This window comes from Chionomys nivalis, chromosome X, assembly GCF_950005125.1.
Source record: "Chionomys nivalis chromosome X, mChiNiv1.1, whole genome shotgun sequence".
Taxonomy (NCBI): Eukaryota; Metazoa; Chordata; class Mammalia; order Rodentia; family Cricetidae; genus Chionomys; species Chionomys nivalis.
Window position 1 is genome coordinate 69516149 of NC_080112.1, and position 25676 is coordinate 69541824.

The 25676-nt window shown below is 38.6% G+C and overlaps 1 protein-coding gene across 1 annotated transcript in view; it reads right to left on the minus strand.

Annotated features, from left to right (window-relative positions):
• Tex11 (testis expressed 11) overlaps positions 1–25676 on the minus strand; it is a 301187-nt gene that overhangs the window by 78319 nt on the left and 197192 nt on the right. The window contains exons 17-18 of the mRNA XM_057760677.1: positions 14444–14529; positions 12269–12325 (exon numbers count right to left, since the gene is read on the minus strand). Coding sequence (XP_057616660.1) covers positions 12269–12325; positions 14444–14529 — 143 coding nt within the window. The remainder of the gene's footprint in view (positions 1–12268; positions 12326–14443; positions 14530–25676) is intronic.

The following is a 25676-nucleotide window of genomic DNA, read 5'->3' on the forward strand; positions in this document are numbered from 1 at the left end:
GGATTTGCATTGGCATGTGTTTGGGTACTGACTCATGGGCAGGGACTAAAGGCCTGGCCATATAATCAGACAGAAGGGTAGTGGAAAATTGGTCTTTCAAAGGATGTATTTATGAGGCACAGCCCTATGGAAAACCACTATGGGAGTCCTAGAGGTACATTAGAATTGGACCTGCTGCTATTTATCAGAAGCACCTGCTCGATTTAGAAGGTGATTGGAGCTATCAAGTAGATATCCCTGTATGCTCCCTTGAATTGGCCACCTGGTGTGATGAAATGAGTGAACATCAGGGCACTGCATTAATGCAGAGAGAGGCTGGGTGTTGATACAACCTTTTTATACCCTCCAAGGTACAGAAGGCCAACAACTGTTCTGTTTTCCAAGGAGAGACAACAGTTGAAGATGGCCCTGAGATCAGCTAGCAGACTGAATTGATGCTGATAGTCACAGGAGATCTTAATGGGAATAGATAGTAACTCTAAAGTGATTTTTGCTTGCCTGGTGCTGTATAAAAATGCTCACCATGGTATAAAACAACTAGAACAGAATATATCATGTTGGTGTGACCTGCTGAGTCACATTTCCTCAGACTAAAAAAAAAAAATCACACTTTACAATTCTTACTAACAATGGCCAAAGTTCTTCCTCTGAGTAACAGAGATGAAGAACAGGCAATTTAAACAATGGTTGTTAAAAACAGTGCGGGATAGGGCTGGGAATATAGTTTAGTGGTAGGGCACCTGACTAAAATGTAGGTTCAAACTTTATATAAAAGTTGTATATCTTTTATTTAAATGATTTATAAGAATAGATACAGTCTGACTGGAAAATGCTCACACCCCTAGTACTGTAAAACCAAAACCTAGCGATGAAAGCAAAGCCTCTTAATGATAAGCTCATAGAATGTAAACGTAAAAATACAAAGAATGGTAGACCCTAGTGGTTTGTTTCTACATTTCAAAGGATTGACCCAATAGTCACAGGGATATTAAGTCAGACACAGAGTTTCTAGTGGGCTCTTTAGAAGGAGCTGAGCATCACCTATAGTAAAGAAACTGACTTCTTCCTTTCTTATTTTTAGCCCTTCCATTTCTTTCTTTTTTTTTTTATTAAAAAATTCCGCCTCCTCCCCGCCTCCCATTTCCCTCCCCCTCCCCCCACTCCTCTCCCCCTCCCTCTCCAGTCCAAAGAGCAGTCAGGGTTCCCTGCCCTGTGGGAAGTCCAAGGTCCTCCCCCCTCCATCCAGGTCTAGGAAGGTGAGCCTCCAAACAGGCTAGGCTCCCACAAAGCAATATCTGAGTTTCCCCCATTTTTCTGTAACCTGCTCATCTGACATTTCTACCAATGTATGTGAAAAGAATTATGAAAAAAATAAATTGAGTTTTCACTTTATTATACTTTAAGTCTCATAAGGTTTTGCAGACAGAAGCATAGCACTTTCGACAAAGTACTCAGCAAGCTTATTGTTGCATAACTAAGGAAGTTTGTTAAATATTCCTACAAAACCTGTTGCTATTTAACAGATATAATAATGTATATATGGATCAATATAGGAATAAAATGTCATGCAGAAATTCTTAATTGGAAATACTATGTATTTTAATATATATGTATTTTAAAGATAAAAAATACAAAGAATGATGAGATGAAATAATGAGTGGGATATAGGCTGGATTACAAATCTTGATAAGTGTGCAAGATATGAGGGGCACTAAGGGAGAGTATCCCCAATAGATAGTCTAGTTCTAGTGAACTAGGAGAAAGAGGCTGGAAAGAATGTTGGTATAAATACGATTCTTCCCAAGGGATTAAATACTGACATGAAGACTATGTGGGGTTTCTTTTTATCTCCTTCATATTACCTCAATGTTCTGTTTGTCACCCTATCAAAGTAGCTACAACTACAAGTGCTGGAAACAGGATTATCTCTAAACAGGGAACTACAACTGTATTTTATAGATTTCCTTTAAAAAAAATTACAGGGTCTGTCTTTGTAGTCCTAATTGTCCTGGAACTTGCTAGGTAGACCACGTTGGCCTCGAATCTGCCTACTTCTGCTTCCCAAGTGCTGGGACTAAAGGCTTGTGCCACCATGCCCAGCTATTTTATAGTCTTTCATGTTAATATTCCTAAAGTCCTTATGGGACAAGTTGTGTTTTTATCTGGCAAAACCGAGGTAAAGGCAATTGTATTGCCTAATGAGACAGCTTAATTTGATCTAGATAGTTAATGAAATCCCCATCTAAACATCAGTGACACAGATATAGAAAAAATCCTAATGTTCACATGGAACCACAAAAGAACTTGAAAAGTCAAAAGCAATTCTTGACTAAAAAGAGCAATATATATATGGATCTATTTTCATTCTTCTACAGGTTGACAACCAGTTCTGCCAGCACCATTTGTTGAAGATGCTCTCTTTTTTCCATTGAATACTTTTAGCTCCTTTATCAAAAATCAGGTATTCATATGTTTGTGGGTTAAAATCAGGGTCTTCTACTCGGTTCCATTGATCGACTTCTCTGTTTTTATGCCAATACCAAGCTGTTTTCAATACTGAAGCTCTGTAATAGAGTTTGAAGTCAGGGATGGTAATGCCTCCAGACGATCCTTTATTATATAAGATTGTTTTGGCTATCCTGGGTTTTTTGTTTTTCCATATAAAGTTGATTAATGTCCTCTCAAGATCTGTGAAGAATTTTGATGGGATTTTAATGGGGATTGCATTGAATCTATAAATTGCCCTTGGTAGAATTGCCATTTTTACTATGTTGATCCTCCCAATCCATCGCCATGCACAAAACTCAAGTCCAAATGGATTAAAGACCTCAATATCAGTCTGAACACACAACATTGAATAAATGGGACCTCCTGAAACTGAGAAGCTTCTGTAAAGCAAAGGACACTGTCACTAAGACAAAAAGGCAACCCACTGACTGGGAGAAGATCTTCACCAGCCCTGCAACAGACAAAGGTCTGATCTCCAAAATATATAAAGAACTCAAGAAACTAGACTTTATTTTTATTTATTTATTTATTTATTTATTTATTTATTTATTTATTTATTTATTTTTGGTTTTTGAGACAGGGTTTCTCTGTGGTTTTGGAGCCTGTCCTGGAACTAGCTCTTGTAGACCAGGCTGGTCTCGAACTCACAGAGATCCGCCTGCCTCTGCCTCCCGAGTGCTGGGATTAAAGGCGTGCGCCACCACTGCCTGGCTGAAACTAGACTTTAAAATGCTAATTAACCCAATTAAAAAATGGGGCACTGAACTGAACAGAGAATTCTCAACAGAAGAAATTCAAATGGCCAAAAGACACTTAAGGTCATGCTCAACCTCCTTAGCGATAAGGGAAATGCAAATTAAAACAACTTTGAGATACCATCTTACACCTGTCAGAATGGCTAAAATCAAAAACACCAATGATAGCCTTTGCTGGAGAGGTTGTGGAGTAAGGGGCACACTCATCCATTGCTGGTGGGAATGCAAACTTGTGCAACCACTTTGGAAATCAGTGTGGCGATTTCTCAGGAAATTTGGGATCAACCTACCCCAAGATCCAGTAATACCACTCTTGGGAATATACCCAAGAGATGCCCTATCATATGACAAAAGTATCTGTTCAACTATGTTCTTAGCAGCATTGTTTGTAATAGCCAGAACCTGGAAACAACCTAGATGCCCTTCAATGGAGGAATGGATGAAGAAAGTGTGGAATATATACATATTAGAGTACTACTCAGTGGTAAAAAACAATGACTTCTTGAATTTTCCATGCAAATGGATAGAAATAGAAAACACTATCCTGAGTGAGGTATCCCAGACCCAAAAAGAGGAACATGGGATGTACTCACTCATAATTGGTTTCTAGCCATAAATAAGGGACATTGAGCATATAATTTGTGATCCTAGAGAAGCTAAATAAGAAAGTGAACCCAAAGAAAAACGTATAGTCATCCGCCTGGATAGGGGAAGTAGACAAGATTGCAGGGCAAAAACTGGGAACTTGCGGGTGAGGTGGCATGGGGCTAAGGGGAAATGGGGTGAGAAACGTGAGAAGGGAGGAGACGAAGTATATATATATATATATATATATATATATATATATATATATATATATATCCTAACTAAGGGAGCCATCTTAGGGTTGGCAAGAGACTTGACTCTAGAGGGCTCGCAGGTGTCCAGGGAGATGTCCCCAGCTGGTACCTTGGGCAACTGAGGAGAGGGAACCTGAAATGACCCTATCCTATACTGATGAATATCTTGCATATCACCTTAGAACCTTCATCTGGCAATGGATCGAGATAGAGACAGAGACCCAATTTTGAGCAACGGTCTGAGCTCTTAAGGTCCAAATGAGGAGCAGAAGGAGGGAGAACATGAGCAAGGAAGTCAGGACCATGAGGGGTGCACCCACCCACTGTGACAGTGGAACTGATCTATTGGGAGCCCACCAAGGCCAGCTGGACTGGGACTGAATAAGCATGGGTTGAAACTGGACTCTCTGAGCATGGTGGACAATGAAGGCTGATGAGAAGCCAAGGACAATGGCACTAGGTTTCGATCCTAATACATGAACTGGCTTTGTGGGAGCTTAGCCTGTTTAGACGCTCACCTTCCTGGACCTAGATAGAAGTGGGAGGACCTTGGTCTTCCCCGCAGGGCAGGGAATTTGGACTGCTCTTCAGTATCGAGAGGGAGGGGGAATGGAGTGGGGGGAGGAGAAGAGGAGTGGGGATAGGGGGAAGGGAGTGTGGGGAGGGGGCAATATGTGGGAGGAGGGGGAGGGAAATGGGAAACGGGGAGCAGATGGAAATCTTAATTAAAAAAGAATAAAAATAAATAAATAAATAAAAATAAAAAGAGCAATATAGCAATATCTGACTTTAAAATATGTTACAGGGTCATAGTAATAAAAACTACATGATACTGGCATAAAACAGACTCAGAGATAAATGGAATAGAATAAAGAGCCCAGATTCTCCATGAAGGTACCAAAAGATTATATGGTCTAAGCCCTTTTTTCAAATGGTTAAGTGCCTTGACTAAAATTAAATTTTATTTTTGACTCTAAAGAGACTAAATTGGTAAGAGTCTGTCTCAAACCATCAAACAAATAAACCTTTTTTTGTATATAATCTTTGGTCCAGGATAGAATCCAGTTAGAGATGTTTGCACAAAGCTTTTTATCAGTGTTACTTAGAACAGTGAAGAAATATTGTAACGGTTTGGATAAGCATCTTCCAAAGATCTATGACTGGGCATAGTGGCACATGCCTGTAATCCCAGCACCTGGAAGGTGGAAACAGGAAGATTGTTGTGAGTTCAAGGCCAAACTGAGCTACACAGTAAATTCACAGCCACTCTGGGCTAGGCGTGAGACCCTGCCTCAAAAACATGCACTGGAGAAGAGTAGCCTTTTAATAAATGGTGGTGAGGAAACTGGGTATCAGCATATAAAAGACTAAAACTAAAGCAATGCCTCTCAACCTGAGATAAAAAATCAAGTTAAAATGATAAAAGGCTTTAATGTGAAACATGAAACTATTTCAAGAAAACAGGACAAACACTTTAAAATATTGACACAGGCAATGTTTTCTTTAATAGGACAAACAAAAGCAAGAATTCATAAATGAAATGATATCCAATTAAAAAGCTTCTGGATAACAAAGGAAATAATCTAGGAAAAGATAGACAACAGGAGAAAAATCTATTAGCTAATCATTGAGTAAGGGATGAATATCCAGAATATATATATATATAATTTTTAAAAATAACACTGAAAGAGTAAATAATAGAATCAATTAAATGAACTGAAAAGACATGTTCCAAGTGAGTAAGTACAAATGGCCAATAAATATAAAAAATATAGTATTATTAAGTCATCACAAAAATACAAATTATAGTTACACTGAAGTTGCATCTCACTCCAGCTAGAATGGTTATTATAAAAACAAAATGAAAACTCAAAAACAACAAGTACTGCCAAGGATGTACAGAAAAAAAATGAACACCTACTCATTGTTGGTAGGAATAAAAATTATCCCAGCCATTTTCTAAAACAGTACAAAAGTCCTTTTAAACATTAAAAATAGAACTACTATATGATCCAGGTATACCAATCCTGGGTAGCTGAAAGAAATGAAACCAGCACACAAAGAAATATCTGAACACCTGTAGTATGGAACTGCGGTAGGCTGCTTTCCCGCCCAGCTCCGCACGGCTAGCTTTACCCAAAATAATTACAAGGAAATTGTATTCTTTTAAATACTGCCTGGCCCATTAGTTATAACCTCTTATTGGCTAGCTCTTACATATTGATCTAACCCATTTCTAAAATTCTGTGTAGCACCACGAGGTGTGGCTTATCAGGGAAGATCTTAACCTGCGTCTGTGTTGGGTGGGAGAATCATGGCGACTGCCTGACTCGGCTTCTTTCTCCCAGCATTCTGTTCTGTCTACTCCGCCTACATAATTTTCTGTCCTATCAAAGGCCAAGCAGTTTCTTTATTAACCAATGAAAGTAACAATAGGCAAATGACCCTCCTCCATCAAACACCTCTATTTATGGCTGCACTAATTATAGTAGCCAAAATATGGATCATCCTAGATGTTCATCAGCATATATATTGAAGCATTAATCATCCATAAAGAAGATGAAATTTTGTTATTAGTGGAAAAATAGATAAAACTGAATGGCATCATATTAAATAAAATAAGCCAAACATGGAAAAGATAAGTATCATACATTTTCTCTCACATACACAAATTGAAAAAAAAATGACATGAGAGTAGAAGAGGAAATAATAGGGATTGATAAGGGGCTGTGGGGCAGGAACGAACAGGAAGGAGAAAGTAGAAGGACGGGTAGACATGATCAGTGTATGATATATGCATATATGTAAATGTCAAAATAAGACTTAATAATATGTATAATTAATACAGGTTAATAAAAAGATGGCCTAAGCATTCTCTTTCTATGTAACCGTGTCCTATATAAATGAGAGTTGATGCATTTACTAGACTAGTACTGCTGTTTGAATTCTTGTTCAGTACAGTGGTTAAATCTGCAACTTCCTTCTAAAAAAGGAGATTTTTTTTGGTTAAAAAGAAAAGGAGATCAAGTCATACCTGTCTTTCACTTGCTTGGTTAGAGTTACAGCAAGATATTTCATATTATTTGAGACTATTGTAAAGGGTGTTCATTTTCTGATTTCTTTCTCAGCACATTTATCGTTTGCATATAGGAGGGCTACTAATTTTTTTGAGTTAATCTTGTATCCAGTCACTTGACTAAATGTTTTTATTGGCAGAAGGAGTTCCCTAGTAGTTTTGGGAGCTACTTATGTATACTATCATCATCTGAGAATCCTGCAGAAGAGGGAAAGAAAGGATTGTAGGAACCAGAGGGGTCAAAGACACCACAAGAAAACTCACAGAATCAACTAACCTGGGCTCATAGGGGCTCACAGAAATGACAACCAGGAAGCCTGCACGGGACTGACCTAGGCACTCTGCATATATGTTACAGTTATGCAGCTTGGTCCTTTTGTGGGACTCCTAACAGTGGGAACAGGGGCTGTATGTGAGTCTTTTACTGGCTTTTGAGACCCTGCTCCTCATACTGGGTCCTTTGCCCAGCCTTAATACATGGGGCACTCTTAAGTCTTACTGCAATTTGATATGCCATGTTTTGTTGATATCCATGGGAGTGGACTGAAGGGTGGGAACAGAGTTGGGTAAGCAGAGGGACTGGGAGGAGAGGGGGGAGGGGAAACTGCAGCTGGGATGTTAAAGAAATAAATAATTTTTAAAAAAGAAAAAAACTAGTACACAAAAGTAAGGCAAAAAATGAGCTATGTAATAAGGGAAATCAAATATTACGTCAACATCTCAAAGACGTTAAGAATGTGGGATGATATTGTCTCAGGATAGCAAAATGCCTCGTTGGGTAAAGGCACTTGTAACCAAGTCTGACAACCTGAGTTCAATTCCCAGGACCCACAGGGTGGAAAGAGCGAACTGACTCCTCCAAGTTATGCTCTGACTTCAATACAAGTGTACCTCTAAAAATAAACAAATAGATATAATGAAATTAAAATACTAAAATTTGAGAATTTGACACATTAAAAATAAAGATGCTCCTTCAGATGTGTCATCAAGAAAATGTGAAGTAGTCAGACATAGTGGCACATGCATTTAATCCCAGCAATCAGGTGGCAGAGGAAGGCAGAGTTCGAGGCCAGCCTGGTCTACAGAGTGAGTTTTAGGGCAGCCAGAATTACACAGAGAAACCCTGTATCAAAAAACCACAAATAAATAAATAAAATAAACAAACAGAAAGGAAAAGCAAATGTGAAGTAAAACAAGACAACATCACTTACTACCTATGATGTAACCCAGAAATCTTGCTCCTAAGTATTGATTCTAAAGGAGCAAAAAACTTAATACTACACAAAGTCCTGCATACAGATGCTTATAATATCTTTTAAAACCAACTAGTACATTTTGAAATATGGAAGCAATTAAGATGCCCTTTAATGGGTGAATGGAAAAACAACATGTAATACATTCAGTACTGAATTGATATGAGCTATATGATGAACTATCAGTCATAAAACAACATGGAGGAATTGAAAATGTTTATGTGAAAAAGTTCTATATTGTATTATTCCATCTACATGACACCATGCAAGGCAAAATTTTTAAGGTAATAAGGAATTGACAAGGTGGGGGGATAAATAGGTAGAGGACAGAGGTTTTCAAAAGATCAGTGAGAATACTCATGATATGCTATGGTTAGTCTTGAATTCACAGAGATCTATATGCCTCTGCCTCTGTAGTACTGGAGTTAAAGACATGCACCACCATATCAGGTCAGTTACTGCTTTTCCTCCCTTATGTTTATTTTTTCTTAAATATGTTCCTAATTGAAATAGAATTACATCACTTTTTCTCCAGTCCCTCCCCAGTACTTCTTTTATTTTATTTTTTTCCTCCCCAGTACTTCTGACTCCTCCCATGGTACCCCCAACTCTCAAGTTGATAGCCTCTTTTTCTTTATTATGATTGTTATACACACATGTATGTACACAGTGAGTTCCAGGTCGTCCAGGGCTACACAGAGAAACCCTGTCTCAAAACAAAACAGAAAACCATAACTATTTTAGAAGATAAAATAAGGGACCAGTGGGAGGGGGATTTGAGAGAGTAACAAAAGATGAAGATCAAAGTATGTGATATATATGCATTATGATGTCTTAATGAAACTCATTGTTATATTCTGATACAAATTTGGTAACATTGTTATGTTAACAAAATTCTGTTTTAACCCAATAAAAGTAAAATATTCAAAGACAAAAGGAAAACTGAAAATGAGCATTTAACAGAAGATCATTTAACTCAGTCAGAGGAGTGAATATGGAAGCAATAGGAAACTCAATTAAGGACATTTGCAGGAAGTAGGATAAGACTGGCTTTAGGCAGGAGTAGTGACTTACACTTGGATTCATGAGTTCAATAAAACTGCAGCAGAAGAATTGTGAGTTCAAACTCAGCCTGAGCAACAAAGCAAGACTCTCTCTCTCTCTCTCTCTCTCTCTCTCTCTCTCTCTCTCTCTCTCTCTCTCTCTCTCTTTCTCTCTCTCTCTCACACACACACACAAGTATACCAAAACCTACTCATATCCAGAAGTAGTATTACTGAATACTTGTGCTTTCTGGGGACAAATCTTAAAAGTTTTACAAATTTATGTATAGTGACTTTATAGAAAACTTTTATCGGTTTGAATTTAAGTTAGGGCTAAAATTAACTCCGCTGCTTTAATTCAGTGGCTATATGGAACAACCCAGACAAGGTCATGGAAAATGTATCACAAATAAGACCCAGGACACAAAAACATATATACGTAAAAGACAAACTGGTTTAAATAACTAAGCACATAATTTACACAGATACTGTGTGTGGGATAGTTTTATGTCGACTTTACACCAGCTAGAGTTATCTGAAAGAAGGGAACCTCAATTGAGAAATGCCTCCATAAGATCTGGTTGTAAGGTTTTTTCTTAATTAGTTATTTATGGGGAGGGCCCAGCCCATTGTGGGTGATGCCATCCCTGGGCTGGTGGTCCTGAGTTCTATAAGAAAGAAAGGTAGTACTAGTTAGTTGAATTTTTATTATAGCAAATGCTGACCTCTACTGGAAAAATGATCTTCTAGATGTTCTGCGTTACTTTACATATGTAGAAGAAATAATATATATTTTAATGTTCTAAAACTTATTAGTAATATTATAGACAATATAATGCCAATATAATATACAACATCATCCTCTTTTACCCGCTTTCCTATTGGAATTAACAGGTGGGGTTTGACTGTGTGCTACAGTTATATGGATTATGAAGCACTTTTAAGTCCTGCACTGAAGCACTTATAAAACAGTTAATTGTGGTAATTTGAATGAAATGCCCCCATAAATCTTGGGTATTTGAATACTTGGTCCCAATTGGTGCTTGTTTGGACATGATTAGGTGGTGTGGTCTTCCAAAAGGAATAATGACACTGAGGTAGGGCTCTGGGGTACCATTGTGCATACACTCTGTGCTTCCTATCTGAAGTTTAAGATGTGAGCTCTCAGCTGCTGCTCTTACCCTGCCACTATGGACTCTAACCCTCTGAAATCTTAAGCTCTAAATAGACACTTTCTTCTCTAAGTTGTGTTGGTCATGGTGTTTTATAACATCAACAGAAAATATAAGACACTGATATTCAGACATTCAAATATGCTGAGTGGCAATTATGTGCCTGTTGCTAAGCTAGGTCCCAGAGATATGCAGATAAATACAAATAGTCCCACAGTCAAGGGACTCTTAGAATATGGCAGCTATTAAAGTTGAATTCTGAATTTACTGACTTTCCACCCTTTAAAAAACAATCTTATTGTTGATAATTTCAAAGATGTCCCAATGTTAAAAGAGAAGTCATGTTTCCTTCTCACCCAGCTTCAACAATTATTAACTCACCCATCTCATCCCACTGTAAATCTCAACTACTTCTTCCATATTATTTTGAAAAAATTTCCAGCTATCACTTCATCACACCCATACATATTTCAAGAAGTCACTTCTTGGAGATAGATAATGTTTCTTAAAACAGCATAACAACATTACCACTATCATGCTGCCTAGAAGTTAATGTCAAAATGCAGCCATTATGCAAAGTTCTAAGTGCCTCATATTCTTTAGATTGAATTCTCTTCTATTTGATTGATAAAGCCTGTTAAGAAAAGATGAATCCTACAATGTATGCCTGGGCAGATTGTGTGTTATGACAAAACATGTTACAATTCCAAGTTATCTCAGTGATAAATATTTCTTCCATAATTCAGTCGAAATAATATAGTGCTACCAATTGTAAACAATAGATACAGAACATGCAGTAGATAAAGTCTGTTACAGAGTTTTGTCTAAGCATAGAATGAAGAGATGGGTGCTATTTTCTGAAAGCTACATTTAGTCAAGAACTTGAATCAAGTTTTCTCTCAACTCACCAGAAGATAAATTTTATGAATGAAAAATTGGTGACAAAATCCTTTCAAAAAATGTTGTTATTTTTTTACTGATTTTTATTTCATGTGCATTCGTGTTTTGCCCACATGCATGTCTGTGAAAGTGTTGGGTCCCCTGAAACTGGAGCTGTGAGCCGCCATGTGGGTGCTGAGAATTGAACCCAGTTCCCCTGGAAGAGCAGTTAGTGCTCTTAACTGCTGAACCATCTCTCTAGTCCCAGTTATTGATATCTTACACCATGGACACTGTGAAGAGAAAAGTGTTTCTCTAGTTCAAGCTGAGATAATAGAGAACCAGAATCTTTGTGACTTTCCATTGAGTCTACTGTTAAAGAGGGAACAGATACAATATCATAATCAGGTCATATGCAAAATGTGAGGGATTATAAACTGCCAAGTACATTTTTTAACTTTTAAATGTATTAATTCACTGAGTAATTACAGAAACTCCATGAGATATACATTGGTATTTCCCTTTTACAGATGGAAAAACTGAAGGAAAAAATAATAAGAAACTTATCTAAGCTATATATCTCATAAATAACCACATAGAATATGAAACCAGGAAGACTGACTAAAAGTATATATTAATTTCATCCACTACACAATACATATTTCAATATAAGGTTTTCATTTAAATCTACTCTAAATTTTCTAATGGCAATTACGTTATTTCTCATGGAAAAAAAAACTTACTTATTTTCAGATTCTGGCATACGAGAAACTTGTTGAAGAATAATTCGAACCAGACACCTGTGTCAAAAGACAATCCAGAAGAAGATTCTCAGGTGTGAGGAAATGCATATTAGTGGTAAAGTGGTTGCCTACTATGTGTGAGGCTGTGCTAGTTTCCCCCAGTCTGACAAAAGCTAAGATGATCTGGATGATGGAACCTCAATTGAGAAAATGCTTTCATCAGATTGGCCTGTAGGCATTTCTTAATTTATGATTGAAGTGGGTGGGCTCAGTCCACTGTGGGTGGTGCCATTCCTGGGCAGGTGGTCCTGGGGTGTATAAGGAAGCAGACTGATGACAGTGGGGGAACCAGTACAGGACCAAACTAGGCCCTCTGAATGTGTGACATTTGTATGGCTGGGGTAGACTGTGGGGCCACTGGCAGTGAGACCAGGATTTATTCCTCTTGTTAGAACTGTCTTTTTGAAACTCATTTTCTTTGGAGGGATGCCTTGCTCAGCCTAGGTAAAGTGGGGAGGGCCTTGGTCCTGCCTCAAAGTGATATGCTAGACTTTGTTGACTCCCCATGGGAAACCTTACCCTCTCTGAGGAATCGATGGGGGTGGGGGGATGCGAAGGGAGCGCTAGGAGGGGAAGGAGTGGGAACTGGAATTGGTATGTAAAATGAGAAAAGATAGTTTTTAAATTAATTAATTAATTAAAAAAAAAAGAAAGCTGAGCAAGCCATGATGAGCAAGCCAGTAAGCAGCACTCCTCCATGGTCTCTACTTTAGTTCCTGCCTCAAGTCCCCGCCTTCAGATCCTGCTGACTTCCCTCAGTGATGGACTGTGATCAGGATGTATAAGACAAACAAACCCTTTCCTCCTCAAGTTGCTTTTGATCATGGTGTTTCATCACAGCAATAGAAGTAAACTAGGGTAGAGGCCCTAGGTTCTATTCCCAACACTATAAACAGGAAAGAGAGAGGGAAGGAGAGAATGACAGTTAAAGCAAGATCAAGCAAAGGGAGAGAAATTCTTAGGAAGAAATATGTCAAAGTTATGATACCAGTTTATTAACTTTGAGTATCTCAGAGTGTAGAAATGAAAAAAAGGGAAAATTAATCTTATTTGTAGATCTTTGTATTGTTCTAAAGGTTGCAATAAAAACAAATTTTATGATTTTTGGAAATAAAATTTAATAAAATAAGTTTAAAACAAAATTGTTATTTATAATAAGCTATCAAAGTGTTCCAAGTTCATATCAACACAGAAATATCAAGAATGGTGTATAACTCTTTATTTTTTATGTAACAAAGCTGTAATTGGTTTTGGGGTCTCACAGAAGAAAGAACCACTAATCTTTGAAAGAATCTGGAAGCTTTACTACAAAATGATATGATGAATCATTGGTAATTTCAAACTTGAAAATACTTTGGAATGGAAAACTATCTGAGCCTGGTACACCTCCTATAATCTCGACACTTGGGAGGGTAAGGTTAGTCTGAGATACATAGTAAGATCCTGCTTATAAAATAAAATATTAAAATAAAGTAAAACTTAAAATAATAAAATAAAATAAAATGATGTGAACCGAGGGCCAGGTGTGGTGGTGTATGACTGTAATCATCACAGCAGTCAGGAGATAGAAGCAGAAGGTTCAAGACCAACCAGTTCCAGGCTAGCCAAGGCTACATAGTGAGACCTCAAAAAGGGGTGTGAGGCTGGAGTTGTTGCTTGCCTCACAGGGATAAGGCCCTAGGTTCTGTTTCTAACACTGAAAAAAATGATTTAAGGAAAAGAAATGTTATGTGTCCTGAGTGATTTTATGTATTTACTTGATTGAATGCATGCTGGTATGTCAACTTCAATTCTCTCACTCTATTTCCCACGAGAAGCATGGCCTGAAGTAGAGCTGACTAGCAGTAGAACAAACATAGCCTGTTTTGGGTTCTTTTTCCCCAGTCACAACTATAGGGTCATCATGGTCAAATCTAACTCTCAGGATTACACATAAAAGATCCCTTTGAACAAAGAATTTTCCTTTCTAAAAGGAACACAGGAAAGATAAGGTTCAACCACTAACTTTTGCTTTTTTTTTTTAACTGTGCATCTTCATTACTAGTTCTTAAAGGCTTTGATATCATCAGCAGTTTTGGCAAAGTTTATAAATTAAAAGTATGAAGGGCAGCTTACTTTAAAGCTCCAAGTACTTCTTTTAGGTCTTCTGAAAGTTGAGATAAACATTCCAAAGCTTTGACTGCCACAAATTGTTGCCCATTCTAAAAAGAACAAACATAGTATGGTAAATTACAGCAGCAAGTTGTCTATATTCTTGCCTATTACAAAAGAATATCCATTTTTTTTCTCAAAAGGGTTGTCTAACAATGTAGAATGAAGCTGTAATTCATTGACAAAAAGAAAACAGGTTCATTTTATCCTCAGAAACTCACATGTTTTTCTTGTGTTCTTTCTTTGGCTCTTTTTATTGTTTGTTTTGTCCTACTCTAATTTGTTTGTTTTTGTTTCATCTTATTGTATTGTATCTAATTCTTCTTCGTTTCTAATGAGTCAAAAAGTGTGTAAAACAGGATGGGAGGGGAGATGAGGAGGCACTGAGAGAACTAGGGGGAAGAAAATGGTAATCAGAATAAATTATATGAAAACAATCTATTTTCAATTAAAAAAAAGAAACTCATAGCTTCCTATCCACAATTGCAGCCTTGCTTTATCTTCTTTATCCTCATTTTTAGTAGTAACCAAAAGAAACCCAAATTGTTGAACTCCCTCACTTCTAGTACTCTTATAGCTCAAAGACTCTGTATATCCCTATTTGTATCCTTTTCTCATTTCTCCCAGCTCCTCCAACCCTTCCATCCTAACTTGTAAATTTAGTCCATTACCAGAGATCTCCTCTATGAGAGACCTCTTCTCTGAAAGTTTCCTCACTATTTCTGCAATGGAAATGTAGGCTTTGTCCAAGGATACTGCTTACATGGGAAACTTCTCAAGTAACAATAGATTTACTTTCACTGCCCTTCTACTCTGGAGGTGTGTGCCTTAATCCTTCAATATTATTTTCATGTTATTCTCACTCTTTCTTTCCTAAAAACCACCACTTTGAAATCTTGTCATCATATTATATCCCTTATTGTCACCATGATCTCTATATACCTTACTGTTGCCATGGTACCTGTATCCTTTGTTGTTGCCATGGTCTCTATTTCCCTTGTTTCTATGGTTTGTGGATGAATTAACTACCGCTAAGTTATTTTACCCACCCACCCTCCTTCTCCTTCTTCCCTCTATCAGCATTTTTAATGCACAGAAAGATCTTCCTAAAATTCTAGCCTCTCAAATAGCTTAAACTCCATTCCATTAGCAATCTTAAAACAATTTCATACTGTCATAAACTACTCTGAAAGGATTTACATTTTTTCTTCTGAAATAAGATTATTTTTATTATTATTATTACAAATTTCCACCTCCTCCCCTCCCCCTCCCCCTCCCCCTCCCCCTCCCTCTCCAGTCCAAAGAGCAGTCAGGGTTCCCTGCCCTGTGGGAAGTCCAAGGTCCTCCCTCCTCCATCCAGGTCTAGGTAGGTGAGCATCCAAACAGACTAGGCTCCCACAAAGCCAATACATGCAGTAGAATCAAAACCCAGTGCCATTATCCTTGGCTTCTCAGTCAGCCCTCCTTGTCAGCCACGTTCATACATTTTTTAAAAAAAATAAAAACTGGTGAAGTCATTGGAAATCAGTGCGGTGGTTCTTCCAAACCTAGAAATAGATTCACCATTGTTCAAATACATCACTCCTGAGCACATTCCCAAAAGATTCTATAGACTACGACAGAGATACTTGTTCATCCCAGCTTATTGCTGCTTTACTCACAACAGTCAGGAAATGGAAACAGCCTAGATATTCATCAACTGATGAATGGAAAATGAAATGTGGGACTGTATACAATGGAATTCTATTCAGCTGTAGAGGGAAATGAAATTTTCGGGTAAATGGATAGAGCTGGATAATGAACTGAGTGAGATGACGCAGACAGAGAGATACAAATGCCACATGCTGTCTCTTTCTTATTTTGGGATCCTAGATATTAATCTTTAGGTCTGAGTGTTTAACCTGGATTAACTATAAAAGACAGGAAAGCAGAAAGAGACCATTAGGGGAAGTGGAGAAAGCACTAAAGAAAAGTGGTGGCGCACGCCTTTAATCCCAGCACTCGGGAGGGAGAGGCAGGCGGATCTCTGTGAGTTCGAGACCAGCCTGGTCTACAAGAGCTAGTTCCAGGACAGGCTCCAAAACCACAGAGAAACCCTGTCTCGAAAAAACCAAAAAAAAAAAAAAAAAAAAGAAAAGTGGAAGTAGGACACGGGCACTATGGAGAGGGTATGTGAAAATGGGAGGGGATTAACTGGAGAAGAGGAAAAGAAGATATATGAAAAGACCATAGGGAAACCTAGTATTGAGAGTCAATGATTATCTAACAAAATCCCCAGTGCCACCAGGTAGGGAATACTGTCCTTCAAACTGTTGGTCAAGGAGTCAAACAGACCTACCTCAAATAATATAGGCTATTATCCATTGCTCTTGGTTGCCTGTCAGAACATGAACATAAAACCCTTTTGATGAAGATACCACATTTTGGGCCATAGGAATTGAAGAAATCCAGCTGGTATTGACCTGGAAGCTAGCTGACTGAAGGCTAGCTCTAATAGTGTTAGAAGTTGATTTTGCAAACTATCAAGAAAACAAGTTACCAACAGTCCTACCTAGCTATAAAGCCTGATAATCACAATGAGATCAGCAGGACATTCCCAATGGTCCAATAGTGCTATATGCGTCTCTATATCTTTTTACTTTTTATTGTTTCTTGGTAGATTTCATATCAGGCACTGGGATCACATTCATCTCCCCACCCTTTCACATCTAACCTATGCTCCTGCAGCCTCCCCCCAAAACAAAGAAAATAACATTTTAAAGAAAAGAAAAAATCTGGTCATGGAAGCTGCAGTGTGACACAGTGAGTCACAGTGTACCCTTTAGTCCATACATCTTTCCTTTCAAGTGTTCACTGCAATGAGTCATTGGTCCAGTTCGAGGCCTCTGGCTTCTGATGGGCCCTCACTCCTCATTGGGACTCCTCTTGGACTTTCTGCTGTTGCCCTGTGTCATGGAGATTCTGCAGGTTTGGATCTGCAGGACCAGTCCCTTCACGTGCTCCAGCACATCATAGATGCGATGGACATTTGGGTAGGACAACTCTTAGCCCTGGTTCTGCCTGGGTAGCAGCTGGGTTGGTCAGCCTACTGGCTCACTCTTCCTCATCTGCACCTCCAGGGTGAGCTCTCCAGCACTACACCTCCACCCATCCCTCACCTCCCTTACCCCACCCCTAACCCACAGCTCACCTAATGCAGCAAGCAGCAAGGGGAGGGGCAGGGTGGGCTCTCCTGCTCTCACACTCTCTCAGGACCAATTCACAGGAGCCACCACCAACAGGGTCAGCTCTACTGTGCTGCCCAGGCTAGGTGCAAGGCCAGCTCTCATAACCTCAGGCTGGCTCTCCAAACTGCCACAGGCCATGAGAGGTGGAGGTGGGGCATCTTTCCCACCACGTGGCAGATGGAGGAGGGCAAGGTCAACTCTCCCACTCTCATGGCCCCAGGGCTGGCTTGCTTGTGCTTCTGGCAACAGGGTCAACACTTATATCTTGAGACAACATATAACTGTGTAATTGAACCTAAAGCCCACTCAATTGGAGAGAACTCATTCCTGGTATTATAAACCTAGCCAAAAAACCATGGTCATGATTTGAATAAGATGTTGCCCACATCCTCAGGTATTTGAATACTTGTTTTTACGGTTCAGGGAGGCTTAGGAGATAGTGGCCTTGCTGGAGAAAGTACATCACCAGGGACAGGCTCTGATGTTTCAAAAGCCACTTGCTATTTTCAGTTCATCTTTCTTATTTTGGGGGCACATTTTTGTCTTATTTGTCTTTTGCCTGAAGATTTTGGTGTTCAATTTTGTGTTTTGTTTTTTTTTTCTGTGAATTTCTCTTTTTTATTTATTTATTTTTTGTTTCGTTGGTTTTGGTTTTTCAAGACAGGGTTTCTCTGTGTAACAGCCCTGGCTGTCCTGGAACTAGCTCTGTAGACCAGGCTGGCCTTGAACTCACAGAGATCTGCCTGCTTCTGCCTCCCAAGTGCTGGAATTAAAGGCATACGCCACCACCACCTGGCTGTTTATTTTTTTTTTTAAGACAGGGCGTGGATTTGGGTGGGTAGAGGATGGTATTTGGAATAGGAGAGAAAATATGATCAGAATATATTATATGAATTTTTTCAATAAAAAGGCAAAAAAAAATAAGAAAGATGTGAACTCTCAACTTGTTGCTCACACACTTTCCTCCCATGATTCTGATGAATTCTCATCCCTCTGGAACTGCAAGTACCAAACAAACCCTTCCTTCCCTAAGCTGCCTTAGCCACGGTATTTTATCACAGCAATAGAAAAGTAACTAATACAAGTCATAAAGGGGAACTTAGTACTACCATATTACTAAAGGAATAAAAGTTTCCAACTGAATTCTAAATACCCATCCTTTTGACCTAAGAGAAGTGCAACTCTCAGATCTCACTGAAGAAGATTCTTTTTCCCCCAGCAGATGGAGACTATTAGAGAGATCTATAACTGTTTTTTTTTTTAAAGGCAAGAAAAAGGTGACTGTGGGGTGCCTATCCCTAAATGGGACATCTATATCACAAGTCTACACCTAAGTTTCAGGGAAAATTGTCATAGAGTGGGTAGAGAGACTGTAAAAACCTAAGGACTGGGATGACAGCCATAAGATAGTTGTTTTTTTTTTTTTCTGGACAGGGAAGAGATAGAGTTCACATGAACATTCAACAACATGGTTATCTGTATAAGACCTATAAAAACAACACCAATTTACACATCAACACAGATAAAGTTTCACAAGCCCCCAGCATCCATCCCCTAGATGATGAGCTACAGGCAGTCAATGGCTGCTAAGGAAGGAAAAACCAGTTTTATTTCTTTATTTCATACAGAAGACCCACAATCCTAAGGGTTCTGATCCAAATACATGCAAATAAGAGCAATGTAAGTTGGAATCAGTTTTATACATACATACATACATACATACATACCATAACATACATACACACACACCACACACATAACTAAAAGGTCCTGAATTTGACAGGGTGTGGTTGTGGACACAGGAAGAGTTGGAAGGAGGAAGAGTGTGGAAAGGATGGAAATATAGTATACTCATGTATGAAACCTTCAAATAATAACAAAACCAAATTTATTTTAAAAAGGGGTACATGAAGTTGGGAAGAAAAAGTGGGGAATGGGAAGGAACCAAAGGGGAAAAAGGGAAAGCTAGATTTGATGGAAACAAACATGAATGTATGAATTCTCAAACTAAAAAATAAAATAAGAAAATCTAATGGAAAAAATCTTTTTAATTAAACAGAGGATTAATATTGGAGTACTGGCCATCTCAACTAAAGAAATTTGTGATAAAAAGTCCATAATAAGACTGACCTTGGACTGAACCAGCTACCTAGGCCGGAATGGGCCTGAAAAAGCAAGCTCCATGGGAGTGGAAGTGGATCCAGTCCAGGGACATTGGCGGACCAGGACTGAGCCAGTGACCTGGGCCAGAGCAGACCTGAGACAGCAAAATCCACAGGAACAGGTACAAGGAAGCAACTGCTGAGTGAGTGAACCAGAGCCAGAGACCACTGAGGGTCTGGACATGAATCTGGAATCTTCAAGGGAGTAGACCTAAGCCAGGACTTCTGTGGGTCTGGGCGTGAGTCTAGGACCTCCGAGGAACTAGACCTGAGCCAGAACCTCTGCAGGTCTGGGCATGAATCTGGGACCTCTAAGGGAGTAGGCAGGAACCAGATGTCTCTGCTGGTCCAGGCATGAATTGGGACCTCAGATGGAATAGGCCTGAGCCAGGACCTCTGTGGGTCTGGGTGTTGGTCTGTGACATCAAAGAGAATAGGCAGGAACCAGAAACCTTTGCAGATCTAAGCCTGAGTCTGGGACCTCTAAGGGAGTAAGCCTGAGCCAGGTCCTCTGTGGGTATGGGCACACCCAAGTCTGGGAACTCTGAGGGAGTAGACTGGAGCCAGAGTTCTTTAAAGTACCAAACCCAAGCCAGTGACCTCTGCAAGGAACAGATCTAGACCAGGGACATTTACAGAAACAGGTCTGAGCTGACAACCTAGCCTAGAGCAGACCTGAGACAGCAAACTCCAAGGGAGTGGAACAACACCTGGGAGTGCTGAGCAACCTCCAGGAACACAAAGTGACCAATGAGGTGACTGGAACAATGGCACTGACTATACCACAAGGAACAACCATCTGAGCCTTGGATTCACTGGCACCTAGAATATTAATCAATAGAATGACAGCCACCCCTAAGCACACCTATTAGAGGAAAGGTTGAGCAGAAAGGGTAAGAACACATACAATACCACAAAGAGCAAGATGGCACCAGTAAAACCTAAAGACCTTATAACAGCAAGACTTGAACAACCAAATATAGATGAAGCAGAAGAAAATGACCTAAAAAATAACTTCAGGAGAATATTTGAAACTCTTAAAGAGGAAATGAGAAATTTCTCAAAGAAATAGAGGAAAAGACAAACAAAAAATTGGAAGACATCAACAAATCTCTTAAAGAAAACCAAGAAAAAGCAATCAAACATATGAAAGAAACTATTCAAGACTTGAAAACTTAAATAGATACAATAAAGAAAACACAAGCCGGGGGAATTATAGAAACAAAAATCATGAGAAAATGATCAGGAACCACAAACGCAAGCATGAACAGCAGAATACAAGAAATGGAAGAGAGAATCTCAAGCACTAAAGATACAATAGAGGAAATAGACTCATCGAAGAAAACATTAACTCTAACAAAAGCTTAACCCAAAATATCCAGGAAATATGGGACACCATGAAAAGGCCAAACCTAAGAATAATAGGTATAAAAGAAGGAGAAGTTCAACTCAAAAGCACAGAAAATATATTTAACAAAATCATGGAAGAAAACTTTCCCAACCTAAAGAAAGATATGCCTATGAAGATACAAGAAGCTTACAGAACACCAAATAGACTGGATCAAATTTAAAAAAAGTCCCCTCGCCACATAATAATCAAAACACAAAACATACAGAGTAAAAAAAGAATATTAAGAGCTACAAAGGAAAAAGGCCAAGGAACATATGAAGGCAGACCTATCAGAATTACACCTGACTTTTCATTGGAGACAATGAAAACCAGAAGGTCATGGTCAAGCATTATGCAGACATTAAGGGACCACAGATGCCAGACCAGACTACTACACCTAGCAAAATTTTTGATCACAATAGAAGGACAAGACAAGACATTCCATGACAAAACCAGATTTAACCAATACCTAGCCACAAACCCAGCCCTACACAAAATACTAGAAGGAAACTCCAACACAAGGAAGTTGGTTACATCAAAAAAACACAGACAATTGATGATCTTACCACAGCAAATCCCAAAGAAGGAAAAAACGCACAAATTAACATCACCAACAATGAAAACTAAATTAACAGGAAACAGCAATCACTGATCATTAATATCCCTTAATATAAGTGTACTCAACTCACCTATAAAAAGACACAGGCTAACAGATTGGATAGGAAAACAGAATCCACCTGTAAGAATGGCCAAGATCAAAAATACTGATAACAACTTATGCTGGAGAGGTTGTGGGGTAAAGGGAACACTCCTCCATTGCTGGTGGGAATGTAAGCTGGTACAGCCCCTTTGGAAGTCAGTGTGGTGATTTCTCAGAAAATTAGGAAACAACCTTCCTCAAGACCCAGTAATACCACTTTTGGGTATATATCCAAAGGACACTCAATTGTCCCACAAGGACATGTGCTCAACTATGTTCATAGTAGCATTGTTTGTCATAGCCAGAACCTGGAAACAACCTAAGTGCTTCTCAACCAAAGAATGGATAAGGAAAATGTGGTACATTTACACAATGGAGTACTACACAGCAGGAAAAAAATAATGACATCTTGAAATTTGCAGGCAAATGGATGGAACTAGAAAATATCATTTGAGTGAGGTAACCCAGACCCAGAAAGACAATTATCACATGTACTCACTCATAAGTGGTTTTTAAACATAAAGCAAAGAAAACCAGCCTACAAACCACAATCCCAGAGAACCTAGACAACAATGAGGACCCTAAGAGAGACATATATGGATCTAATCTACATGGGAAGTAGAAAAGGACAAGATCTCCTGAGTAAATTGGGAGAATGGGGACCTTGCAGGTAGGTTGAAGGGGAAGGGAGAAGCAGGGAGGGGAGCAGAGGAAAAAATGTATAACTCAATAAAAATCAATTAAAATAGACTGACCTTATCAGGAAATGCTGAACTATTATTTAACAAAGAATAACTTTCAGGAAAAGTAAGAGTTTTTCAGTAACAAATTGCCCCTTCCTCCTCTGTTTTCTCCCCCTTTTCCTCAAGACAGGGTCTTCTATGTTGCTCATACTGGCTTGAACTCACTGTGTAACTGAGACTGGTCTCAACCTTGTAATCTCCTTGCAGGGATGAACATTAAAGGGACTTACAAATATATGTAGTGACTTTTTATAGTCAACTTCTCTTAGTTTGAATTTCAGGTGAGCTAAAGTTGACTCCTTCACTATATAACTTGGTGTAAATATAGAACAACTTAGGGTCCATGAATGCAAATAAATAGCACAGAAAAGAATGAGCATATGGAAAGGGATACATTATTTTAGAGAAAATTGCTTTTAAATAATCTTGTTCATAAATGATTAGTGTTTAGGCAGGTATTATTAATCCAAAGCTATAGGAAATTTAGAACAGAGTAAAAATTGTCCTGTCAAGATTTTTAAGACTCTTACAGATGAGGAAAATAAAGCGTAGAGAACTTAAGTCACCATTGTGAAAAGTAAGGCAAAATAAAGTGAAACAATTCATTTATTTTGATTTGTATCGTCAAGTTAGGTACTGAAATTTTTCAACAAGTGAAATTTAGAACATCTTTTCCTATTTCTGTGAAAAATGTCACTGGAATTTTGATGGTAGTTATACTGAATCTATAGATCAACTTGATACTATAGACATGTTCACAATATTAATTTTGTCAATCAATGAACATGGTAATTCTTACTATTTTTCTAGAATCTTCTTCAGGGTTTTAAAATTTCCATTGTAGAGGCATTTTCCTTGCTTTATCAGGTTTATTTTGGGTTTTTTTGAGGCTATGGTGAACAGGCTTGTTTTTAGTATAATTTTTTATTATATTCAGTGCTAACTTGAACCTGAAAAGAAACCACTGGATGTTCTGTATTATTATATGTATTTTAAAGCAATAAAAGTATACTTTAATGTTCTGCAATTTATTACCAATTCACACAAAATCCTCCTCCCTAACCTAGTTCCAAGTAAGATTAACAGGTAAGGTTTGAGAGTATGCCACAGGTATGACTACGAAGTACTGTAAGTCAAAAAACCTTTTAAGACACTGATATTCAGACATTTAAATACAGAGTGGCAATTATGTGCCTGATGCTAAGCTAGGTCCCAGGGATACAAAAATAAATACAAATACTCCCAGCCATCAGAGGACTTTTACAGTACACCAGCAATTAAAGTTTAGATCTGAATTTCCTGACTCCCTACCCCTTCAAAAACAATTTTATTGCTGATAATTTCAAAGACGTCCCAATGTTAACAGCCAAGCTATGCTTACCTCCCATATGCCTAACGCCAAGCTTCAATATTTCATCCATCTTATCCCTCTGGAAATCTGCAACTACTTCTTCCATATTATTTTGAAGACTTTTCCAGATCATCATCACACCCATACATATTTCAAGGATGCATCTAGTATAACCACATGACCACTATCATGCTGCCTAGAAGTTAATGTCAAAAAAGTCATGCAAAGTTCTAAGTGCCTCATATTCTTTAGATTGAGTTCTCTCCAATTTTATTGATAAAACCTGTGAAGAGAAGGTGAAATTAAGGACCATTTGAGGGGTAATATGGAAACATAACACAGTAGAAGCTTGATAAAATATATACATGTATGAAGTTCATCTAAATGAAATCACTAAATAATGAGGGAGAGTGTCATCTCTTGTCACCAAATAAAGCTTCTAGTGCTGGTACTGGATTACATCCAACTGAGTTGTTTGTCAAAGATGAGAATCCCTAAATAACCCAGGCTGTTACCAGGACTATATTTTGTTCTCCACAAACTGATGGCAAGGCCCCATTGCTAAAGAAAACACCTACACAACTCATTGAATATGGAGAGGTTGAGATGGAGCCTATGTTGTGGTGTCATGGGTATGGGAGGGTACTCTGCAAGCCACAAAAGGAGAAACATAAACACCAGCCCAGACACAAACCCTGTGATTTACAATAGTGTTCTGCCTGCACGGTATGTTAGTAGAATGGTGATCTACAATAGTGTTCTGCCTGCACGGTATGTTAGTAGAATGGTGATCTACAATAGTGTTCTGCCTGCACGGTATGTTAGTAGAATGGTGATCTACAATAGTGTTCTGCCTGCACGGTATGTTAGTAGAATGGTGATCTACAATAGTGTTCTGCCTGCACGGTATGTTAGTAGAATGGTGGTACAAAGTGTGTGAGAGTGACAAACCAACGCCCGATTTGACTGAAGGTCCACTCCACGAGATGGAACCCATACCCGACACTGCTTGGGAGACCGTGAACCTGAGACTAGATAGTTCAGGAACCTAGGGGACAACCAAATACTACTTTTATTAAAACAACAATGACAAAATGACTCATAATGATATTCTGCTACACTCAGAATGCCTTATCAGTCATCATTAGAGAAGCTTCCTCCTGCAGCAGATGGGGACAAATACACAGACTCACAGCCAGATCATTATGCAGAAAGTGAGACCTTGGAACACTCAGCCCTAAAAGGGATGTCTCTAGGGGAGGAAGTGGAAACTTTGACTTGTATTATTTATAAAATAATAATAATAATAATAATAATAATAATAAAAGGGATGTCTCTACCAAATGCCTCCCTTCATGGCTCAGAAAACCCTGTGGAAAAGGAGGCAGGAAGAATGTAAGAGCCAGAGGGAATGGAGGACACCAAGAAAACAAGGCCCTCTAAATCAACAGGACTGATGCACATATGAACTCAGAGAGCCTAAGGCAGCACACACAGGGCCTGCACAGGTCTGTACCAGTTCCTCTAAGTATTTATTATGGCTTCCAGTTTAGTGTTTTTATGGGAGTTTTGAATGTACAAATGAGTATGTCTCTGTTTCTTGTGCCTTCTCTTAGGTTCTTTT